The sequence below is a fragment of the Tiliqua scincoides genome, chromosome 8 (genome assembly GCF_035046505.1).
Source record: "Tiliqua scincoides isolate rTilSci1 chromosome 8, rTilSci1.hap2, whole genome shotgun sequence".
Lineage (NCBI taxonomy): Eukaryota > Metazoa > Chordata > Lepidosauria > Squamata > Scincidae > Tiliqua > Tiliqua scincoides.
Genome location: NC_089828.1, coordinates 43,837,558 through 43,848,260, shown reverse-complemented (window position 1 = coordinate 43,848,260; position 10,703 = coordinate 43,837,558). Strand labels below are relative to the sequence as shown.

The 10,703-nt window shown below is 48.6% G+C and overlaps 1 protein-coding gene across 7 annotated transcripts in view; it reads right to left on the bottom strand.

The window, feature by feature from the left end:
* Window positions 1-832: 832 nt before the first annotated feature.
* TIMM13 (translocase of inner mitochondrial membrane 13) overlaps window positions 833-10,703 on the bottom strand; it is a 48,127-nt gene continuing 38,256 nt past the window's right edge. For 5 of the 7 annotated variants that reach the window (XM_066634884.1, XM_066634879.1, XM_066634880.1 and 2 more), the window contains one exon: window positions 8,720-10,543. In XM_066634884.1, the coding sequence (XP_066490981.1) occupies window positions 10,239-10,543 (305 nt within the window). In that variant the 3' untranslated portion in view covers window positions 8,720-10,238. Of the gene's footprint in view, window positions 1,118-1,457; window positions 1,527-4,617; window positions 4,822-8,719; window positions 10,544-10,703 lie in introns of those variants that run through there. The other 2 variants (XM_066634886.1, XR_010794785.1) reach the window with 2 other exon arrangements.

The following is a 10,703-nucleotide window of genomic DNA, read 5'->3' as shown; positions in this document are numbered from 1 at the left end:
ACCCCCCCACCCCGCAGGAGAAATGGAATATGGATCACACAAGGCAAGACAGAGGCACCTGTGGAAGTCCAAACTCTCTTGCCCCAAAGAGATTATCTGGTGCTTGTGCAATTCCACTCTTACCAGAGCAAAAGTCAAGCAGCACCCTACCATCCTAAGGAGGAACACTTTGACTTATTTGAAGAGTTAAGGATAATGTCTAGATTAGTGGTTCTCAAACTGGTGGGTCGCGACCCACCAGTTCATGTAACACTTCCCCCGTCCCTTTAAGGGACTTAAACTTCCGTTTTGCAGGAGGTGCTTTGCGCCCACTTCTTTTGCAGGTTCCAAGCATTAGGGAGCGCTGTGAAGGGCTGCCTGCACTTCCTGCAGCCCAGCATCATGCAAAATAAGGCACAAGCACCCCCTCCCCCCCTTCGCGACGCGATCCTGGGAATCGCGTTGCTGCCCTAGCCCCTCCCACACAAGAACATACTGAGGGAGTAAAGCTCCCTCAAAATTTGAGAAACCCTGGTCTAGATTATTTTGGAGTTGTCTATCATGGCTCAGAAGTTCTCCCAGGAAGGCTTAGGCCCAACAAAGGTGCATTTTGTTCTCTGGATCTCCGTCTCCTGTAAGCAGTGATCCTCCATTCACTGAAAACAAAACAAAAGAGTCCCACAGCAAGCGAACAAAGCCCTGCTGACAGCAGCCAGTGCTCCTCACAGTGAGTCTGGGATCTTCTGCAGGCAAAGCAGATGCTCTGCGACTGAACTACTGCCCCCCCTTGACCTCTTTCTGAATTGTGGGCTGCTCACTGCAGCACAAACAGAGAGAAAAGGAAGAGACGGCATCACAGTTGTCCTTTTAATTGCTACTGTGTAAGCAGCCCCCATAGCAAACCTGCCCAGTCCTGTGCACCTGCCAGCATTGGTCACCAGTTCATTTGGTTGCTTGAACGGATCCCCCTTCCCTGAGCCTAGAAACCCATGCCGTGATCAGTCCATGCTGGGGATCTGCAGCCCTCCCTGTGACCCCATCACATGTTAGCTCTCTCTCTCTGCAATCGGGAGTTGTAGGCCCGTGAGACGGTGTTCCAAGCATCCATGTACCGGTCCATGCACATTGCAATGCATTTCTGGGGGAAAAAAAGAAGAAAAAACTAAATCAGGAAACATAGAATCCTGGTCATTCAAGGTCATTTAGTCCAACCCAAAGTCTGTAGCAGGAAATCTTCCTAGAGCACCTCCAGCTCCTGCTGAGCCCCTGTTTGAAGATCTTCAGTGGCAGAACACCTGCTTTGCATACAGAAGATCCCAGATCCAATCTCTGGCAGCCTCTCTAGCTAAACAACTGGCTGAACACCTGGAGAGTCCCGCTGACGATCAGGGTAGACAATAGTAAGAGAAAATCTGAGATGCTGGCTTGACACATGGCAGCATCATAGATTCACACAGGTTCACCAAGGGGGAGCTCACCTGCTCAGAGTTATCAAGAGAACTTCCAGGTTTCCCAATGCACTTCCGGAAACACTTATCTGTCATTCTCTGCGAGGAGAAAAAAGGAAAGTTGGAGATGAGGGAGGGCCAGAATGGGAATGCAGAAAAATTCAGATGAAAACAGAAGTCAGAGCCACCCACTGACACCCCTCTGGGGCACAGGATGGCTGATTCTCAGAGCGACAACTCCTAACCCATTTCACCTACAAGGGCCCAGGGACAGAGGATAACTAGATGACAACAAAACGTCCCTTGGAACACCATCAATTTACCCATATTAAATTTTTGCCCGGCCCACAGGTGTACACATTTGGTCCCTGTTGCACATATGCAATGTTGGGCAATGGCTTAAAAAAAGGCTCTTTGTTTGTGCCCAGTCCAAATCAGTCCATTGGCCTGATCAAGGCAGCGCATTGTATGGATCAGTGGGAGAGCCCACCAGACTCTCATGACATGGCTCCCCAGTGACTTTCATTGGCTAGGACGTGCACAGTAGCTGGAACACAGCCCTACTGGAAAGGACATCATTGCAGTTCACATTCATTCATTTTGACTACTTATATAGCTCTATCAATGCACAGTTTGCACCTCTGCTCATGATCAAGTTGAGTTTCCCAGGTATCTTTAGGCCCACCCATTGGGAACAGGGGGGAGCTGTTCATTTCCTTTCTAGGTCACTGAGTTGAACAAAGTCAGAAATGGGTCCTCCTTCATGTGGGGTTCTTATTATTGCTCATGGATGCATAGCTCCAAAAGCCAGAAGCTGTTCATCATTCACCCTTCCTTGAAGGAAAAGGTTGGGGGATGAACCTTGACCCTTTCAGCAACCTGCACTAGAGAGGGGGCAAGAAAAGAGCTCCTCCTGCAGAATGGTCATATTCTGTCCATAATGGAGATACTTACCTGGGTTGCATCCCCTCTCCCTTTTAAATCTCTTTAGAGCACTGGCTTCCAGCCTGTGGTCTGTGGACCACAGGTGGTCCATAAGTCCCTGAGATGTGGTCCACCAGGTCTCAAGAAAAAAAATCACATCTGATCACTTCTAGTGTCTTGCTGAGCAAACAATCTCCCACGGACCACCTAAGAGGGTAGAGACCGCCCAAAGTTAAGTATCAGCTGCGGCTATGGGAGGTCCTTTCTCTGTCCTCTTTGAAAGTCTGTAGGAGAGCGCCTGGGAGACAGAACACCTGAGAGGGCAGAAGCCAGACCACCCACAGCCTCATGTGGTCCATGACGATTCCAATTTTTGCCTCAGTGGTTTGTGGGTTCTTAAAGGTTGAGAACCATTGCTTTGGAACTAAAGAAATTTCCATTAAGGGTTATAGCAATGGTTCCCAAACTGTGGGTTGGGAAGGACCCACTGGGGGGTGTCGACTTGATTTTTGTAGTGTCACCAAAGGGTGATGGAAAGATTGGATAATTGCCTCCAGACCTGAGGGTATTGAAAATCAGATACTGTAGCTGTCAATTACCCTGTAAAGAGCTGAGCTCCTGCAGTTTGCAAGATGGCTGCTAACTGCTCTGGAAGGAGCTGAGCTCCTAGCTACTAAGTGCCCTGCAGTTTGCAAGATAGCTGCTAATTGTCAAGGGATGTGCACAATCCCATTGAAGGGAGTTACTGGAGGAGTACTCCGGTGTTTAATACAGGAGACTTTTTCAAGATCCAGCCCCAGCAGAGGCAGTTAAAGCCTGTTGTGAAAAAACAAAGAAGGTGCTGAGTCACTCAGCAGCTGAGAAGTGATTGCATGCTGAGAGACTCTAGACCTCCCCTCACACACACACTCATTGGCCAACAGCATTACAAAAACAAAGTAGCCACTGCAGGTCAAACTGGGTTGTTGAATGGTTAGATGCAGAGCACTCCATCGCTGTGCTCCACATACTGTGGGAGTGGGTGGCTCTGGTTCCCTTCTTTGGAACCCACGCTTACTGCCTGTTCTGGAATACAATGTACCTGTACCTGTAAATACAAGTTTTGGTGAAGGAACCTGCTGTCTGTCCTATGTGTGTTTCCTTATCAAGGAAACTCCTTATCCTTGCAAGTTTTCAGCCACAGCTGCTACACACATACTCCCCAGGAACTGTGCCAGCCTGAGCAACCTTGGGCAGTGGGAGTATGCTCTTTCATTCATCTGATGCCAACACTAATTACTCTGAACATAAGAATAGCCCCACTGGATCAGGCCATAGGCCCATCTAGTCCAGCTTCCTGTAACTCAGTGGCCCACCAAATGCCCCAGAGAGCACAACAGATAACAAGAGACCTGCATCCCGGTGCCCTCCCTTGCATCAGGCATTCTGACATAGCCCATTTCTAAAATCAGGAGGTTGCACATACACATCTTGTCTTGTAACCCATAATGGATTTTTCCTCCAGAAATTTGTCCAATCCCCTTCTAAAGGCATCTAAGCCAGATGCCGTCACCACATCCTGTGGCAAGGGGTTCCATAGACCAACCACAAAGAGCTGCAAAGAGCTCAGTTACTGCAACTTGCAAGGTAGCTGCTGATTACCCTGCAAAGAGCTCAGTTCCTGCAAAGAGCTCAGTTCGGCTCCTGCAGTTTGCAAGATAGCAGCTAACTGCCCCGCAAGGAGCTGAGCTCTTGCAGTTTGCAAGATAGCTGCTAAATACCCCGCAAAGAGCTCAGCTCCGGCAATTTGCAAGGTAGCTGCTAACTGCCCTGTAAGGAGCCGAGCTCCTGCGGTTTGCAAGCATGCGTGAATATAGGAAGATAAATGTTTCTCTTTTCTGGTTATGATTACTTATAAATAGTTTTCAAAAATGTTATTTCTTTCTAGAACTCCTTTTCAAAAGTCTGGTAAACCTAGGTGGGTCCTGATAAGAGTGTTGTTTTAAAAAGTGGGTCTCGGTGCTAAAAAGTTTGGGAACCACTGGGTGCACGTAGAATATAAAAGTCTCCGCTGCAACTGTTCATCACCATAAGGATGAATGGAAGGCCAGGGCAGCCTTCCTCCAAGGGGAGAGGGGTCTTGGCAGGAAAAAGGACTATTGGGGCATGCCTGAGAGCCCCCCCCCCCCGGTTAACACTGGTGGTAAGACTGCTCCTGCCCAAGGAGGCTCCGCCACTAGGTCTCCCCTGCACCACGTGGCTCCTCCAGCCCCCCTCCCCACCTCACCTGGAGCAGCTCCTGGGCATTGGCCACAGCGATCTGCACTTTGACCTGCTCCATCAGCGCTCCCGGGTCCAGCCGCGACCCGGACCCGAAGTCCCCGACGCCTGCAGACATCCTGAGCCGGAGGACGGACAGAAGGACAACGGCGGTGGCGAGAGCTGCGCTGGCCCAAGGAGCGTGGGCGAGGAGGGACCACGGAAGGACTACAACTCCCAGGATTCTCAGCGCCGCCCGGAAGTCAGCCCATAGACTGACACACGCCACTTCCTTTCTAGTGAACTTCTGGTTGACGCTTCAGCGGCCATTTATCTTTTGGGGCGGAAGTGGGCAGAGCTGTTGCCCATAGAAGCTAATGGAGAATACGAGCTAATGGAAACTAATGGGAAAAGGTCTTCCCGGACTTGAGGGGGCGTTTCCTGGTTTGGGTCCTCCTGAGCTAGAGTGGAAATGTGCTGATTCACCCACCCACCTGTTGCTTGGAGGGAGCCTGCCCTCCTTTTCTTCTTTTCCACTTTGATCCTCACAACAGCCCTGTGAGGTGGGCCAGGTTGAGAGGGACTGGCTAGCTCAGGGTCAGCTTCATGGGCCAGTGGAGGTTTGAATGTGGAACTCTGCACCTGGGACCTGCGGTGGGTGGGGAGGCAGGTGAGGCAGAGCCTCCCCACTGGAGTCCTTCAAAAAGCACCACTGCTGTGTGAGGTGCAGGGTGGGAAGGCAAGTGAGGCAGAGCCTCCCCACTGGAGTCCTTCAAAAAAAAGCACCACCACTGTGTGAGGCGTAGGGTGGGGAGGCAAGTGAGTCTCCCCTCCAGGGTCCTTGGAAAAGCACTGCTTCATCTGCCTCCCCACCCACCTCACATCCCTGCTCTGCATATATTCCTTTCTTTATTTTTATGCTGAACTCCAAACAGAGCTCAGCAGAGCCAAGCCATGGTGCTCATTCCCAGTGACTTGCTGCATGTTAAGGGAAGGCTGAGGGTTGGGCACAGAGGGTGTGGGGAGGTTGCCAACTTTTTATTGGCCCTGTTACTATGCATTTAAGAGGAGCCTCACATGTAGCAATTTTGGTAGGGGAAGAAGTGGAGAACACTTAATTAGTGAGTCATAACTGTAGAGGAAAAGGCCCATGAAAGAAGTGACAACCCTATCTGCAAGAGGCCGAATTACCAGGTGCCACAACATGATCTCTGTTTCCTACACAAAACCAGCAAGGCACACACATTCCTGTTACTTCACAAGCACACAGCAGAGGGAGCCACAGGCTTCCAGTAGTTTTGAGGAGGAGACTGAGCATGTGTGCATGCCTAGGGATATGCATACAACCGTTTTTCTTTACAAAATACAGACAGTGCAGTGATGTTATTGGCACCTGGTTTTGTCAATTCAGTGCAAAAAGAACAATAGCCCCGAAAACATTCAGAATCAATGCTATTGATGCATATGAGGCTGTTTTGCACCAAGCCAGATCATTAGTCTGTCTCTTCCCATATTATCTTCTGTGGCACTGAAAGACCAAGGGAGAGTATGTGTGCAAGAATGCTGAGTTATAAACTAAAGGACATTGTAGGGCATGTTTACACCATAGGTTGTCCGTTGGAGCAGAAGTTAAGGCAGACACCTTAACATACCAGATTTCCATGCATTTTGGTGTAGGGGGGATTAAATAAAGATGTTGGGGATTGAATTAGGGATGTTATGCATGCAAAGCATATCATCCACTGAGCAGTGGACCCTCCCCATGAGGCAGTACAGGTGGGGCCTCGGTATTTGCAGGGGATCAGTTCTTGGACCCCTCTCAGATACCAAAAACCATGGAGAAGGAAATCCATGGTTTTCTGCCCTTTAAGGCCCCCAGGGGTTCCCGGGCCAGCCTAATGCCAAGTACATAAAGGTATATTTTACATACATAAAGACTTTTTAAAGGCATAAAAAGTCTCTTCTAGTTTTTGCTCAAAAACCAGAAGTAGCATTTTTTTGTGCTACAGAGCTATTCTGAAGCCCGCAGAGACCGTGGGCAGACGTGCGCGTCCTCTGTGGGCTTCTGAAAGCCCTCCAGTGGGGACTGGAGCATAGTTCTGGTCCCCTTTGGCAGGTTCAGGTAGAGCCAAGTCTGGCTCAATGCGAATCAGGGGGACCCACGTTGAACCAGATCTGAGGATGTAAAGTCCGTGGATAAACAGGCTCTACCTGTACATCTCTGTACACCTCTGTATAGTGCCACACATCAGAGAATGGTTTGGGGATTCCTATGTTATGACACTTGCAACTGTCAGCTTCTCTCCTCCCTCTCCCTGGATATTAAATGCACATTTTTTAAAGAAACAGATCCAAAATCGCAAGGCTGCAGCATCCAGCGTTTTCCCCTTCCTGTCCCCCACACTGATTTACTTTTGCTGTTGAAGAGGCTTCTGAGGCACTCAGCTTTTCGACAGCCTCATCAGAATAACAGCCAGAGAGGCCTTTAACAATTTAATCCCCTCTTCCAGGGGCATTTGTACTCTGCCAAAACAACAAACTTTTGGGACTCAGGTAGGGAATAGGGCCAACCTGGAGGACCTCTGCTTTCAAGACACACCTTGGCACAGGCTCACTCTCCCAGTTATAAAATGGGGATATGTCCTGGAGGTGTTGTGAAAGCAAATGCCACAATAATCACAATGCACCTTGAACACATGTAGCTGCCATGTAGCAAGTCAGTTCCCCATGAGTATGTTAAGATGCCATCTGTCACGTCACGGCATTGGTCCTGTGCTCCCAACATTGCCCACTCTGTCTAGTGGCAGCTCTTCAAACATCTCACATACAGAGAGGTCTTCTGTCGCCATTCTTTGATCTGGGATCTCTTGAAGTAGAGATGCTGGGACCGAGCCCCACATCTGCTGCATACAAAGCATGTGCTCTGCTCAGCTACATCCCTTCCTAATTGCCCTTAAAAGTGCTGCAAAATGGCCTCTGCTTGGCAGCTCCCCTCTGTTTTATTTGGAGTCAACTCACACTCGCACATGCCAGGTTGTGAAACCAGAGTGCGTTTGATGCATTTCAATGTTCACCTCTGATCAGAGGATGACATGATGCACCAGCTCCCTTTTTAAATGGAGCCAGATTTGGGGAGGTGGGTGAGTTGTCCAAACAGGGTATAAATTTTCACTTTAATTTGGATCTCCAGTTACACAATCCTCCTCATTTCCATTACGCTATACACAAGCATGCGTTTGTAAGCCACAATGATGATTATAGTTTTGGGAAGGTGACAGGAGGGCTGTTTAGCTCTTTCCTCACCTGCCACTTCTTAGCTTCATAATGACTCCCATTTCCCCCATGTGTTTTTACTTTCCCAAAAGATACATTTGGAATGCTTTGGGAGAGGAAAAATTGATTTTAGATGGCTTCGAAAGGGGATTAGGGCAATTCATGGAGGTTAAGTAGGTTCATTAGTATTATTTGCAATAGCCTTATGCAGTGGCTCCCAAACTTTTTCAATTGGCTGCTCCCTTAACCACTAGGTCACTGACTGCACACCCTCTGGCTACGCCACTGCCACCACCCCTTTTAACAGCCAGTCCTTCAGCCCAGGGGAAGCTGAAGTCCTAGGGGCTAACTCCCCAGGTCTTGCAAGCTTCAAGTTCCCCAAACTCAAGGATTCAAGCCTCAAGACTCTGGTTCAGTGGTTCTCACACATTTAGCACTGGGACCCACTTTTTAAAATGAGAATCTGTCAGGACCCACCAGAAGTGACATCAGGACCAGAAATTACATCATCAAGTAGGAAAATTTTAAACAGTCTTCAGCTGCAATCCTACTCACACTATCCAGGAGTAAGTCCCATTTGCTATCAATTGTTAAAAGAATATACATAGTAGCTAGTTAATAGTAGAGCTCTGTAACAGTTCTCCAAATGTAGTCACATACCATGGTAGCATCAAGTCTGATATATTAAAAAAAAAATATTGACATGAATGGGGACCTGCCTGAAATTGGCTCGCGACCCACCTAGTGGGTCCTGACCCACAGTTTAAGAAACACTGCTCTGGTTCATTCCAGTAGCAGACCAAGTGGCCTAGGCTGTACTTAGATGGATGCCAGTTACTTACACAGACACAAGCCTCTATGAATATAGTGTTTTATTTACAGAATAGAATTCAACTTACATGTTACTTTGAAAGGCATTTGGGTATTTCAGAGAATAAATACATGGCACACGTAATGCTAAAACAATAAAGCTAAGCTTCCAAAGGTTGCTTATTCCTAATGCTTACCGGGATCTTTCCAACTTCTGAGCATAAGCACAGGTAGCTCTTCTACCTGCTGTACCACAGCTATCCATGATGGAAAGGCAAAGAGGAGCTCTTCCATGCTCTACTGCAGGGTTTTTTATACTTTAAACTTAGCTCTTAGCCAACCAGAGATTTGGACCTGCAGACGTTTCTGAAAAATGATCTAATCACCTGAGGCTATTGACAGTCAAGGCCCAAAAACAGGACTCCAAGTGGCTCAGGGATTCACTCAACAGACTCTTCTGAAGCTGTTCCACAAGCAAATCTGTTGTCAGGATTTTGGATCACACACTTGTGTATGATATCTCACTTGCCCCTTGAAATAGTTGCCAAGGACAGAGGGTGGTTTGTGTTTTTTGTAAACCTTGATAAAATAGAGGTTTTCAGTTCATGGTGTGGAGAACATGGATAGCAATCGCTTTTTCCTTCCATCCCTGTTACGATCAGTCACCCAATGAGGTGGACTGGCAGGAGATTAAAGATAGGAGAGGAAGGACTTCGTCACACAGCTCATGTGTGTAAGTGCTGCCACAGGTCTGGACTGCTTTAAAAGAGGATTTAAAAATTCGGGAAGCAGGAGGAGGTCTGTCCGTTTGTCGTGATGGCTAAATAGAGCCTTCAAGAGGCAGTCTTTTTTTGGGGGGGGGTCTCTTTGAGGGAGAAGAGCAAACAGTAGGGGGCTGTTGCCTTCATTCTGCTGGAGAACTTCCCAGAGGCCTCTGTTGGAAAAAAAAATACCAGAAAAGAACAGAAGAGCCTTTATTGTGTGCCTATTAAAGGGGGAATTTGATGTATTCCTGAAGAAGGGAACAGTCTAATAGCCATTAGATACTCTAGAACCTCCATGATCAGAGGCAGTCTACCTCTGAATACCATTAGCAGGGAGCAAGAAGCAAATGGGGAAGGGCTGCTGCCTTCTTTCCTTGCTGATGAACTTTCCCTGGCTGGCCATGGTGGAAATCAGAGGTAGACCTAGATTAGCCCATCTGGGCCTGATCTAACAGGGTGCTTCTGACATCCTTCAGTCCTTTTATTTGGCCCTGAGCATTTTTCCCCACCTGAAGGACTTGACAATGGTGTATGTGTATGTGTGTGTGTGTGTGTGTGTGAGATGCAGGAGGCACACTCCAAAGTAGCAACAAAGTCTGGCCCCAAGACCAGCAGCTATGCCACTGTAGGCTTAGAGGCTGGTGAGGACCAAGCTTCAAATCTCCAGCCATTTGCACAGCACAGCCCTGAAAGGCACTGCCAGAATCCAGCTCCTTTTCATGCCCTCTCATTATCTCCACACTCTCCAAAAGTGGTGGACGTCCTGGTAGGTTCCCCCCACCCCAAAAGGGGGGAGAAGAATTCATCTCTGCAGGCAGTGCTTGGACACGTCCCGCAGCTGCAGGTCCTCCCGGGGCGACCAGGGCCGGGCGTAGCTCCCATGCTGCAGCAGGATGCGGTTGAAGGTGTGTTCATAATTGACATGTCGGCGGGCCATCAGGACGTACTCACGCCGCTCCATCAGCAGGGGGCAATCGCAGGTGTTGGAGACCCAGACAAACTCCCGGTGCACTATGGGAAAATGGTTCCGGTAGGTGTGTTTGACCTGAACATCATAGCGAGTCTCTTGACCAATATAGCGCTTTTCAAGGATTCTGGCGCGAAAAACTATGGAGAAGGCAAAACCAGGGTTAAAAGAGGAAACCGAGGGACGGGGGCTCTCAGAGGTCACCCCTGCTGTTTCTTCCACTATAGTTTCACACCCACTGCTATTTTTCAGTTACAGAATATTGATCATTCAAGGTGGGCACTGCACTGCATCTATCCT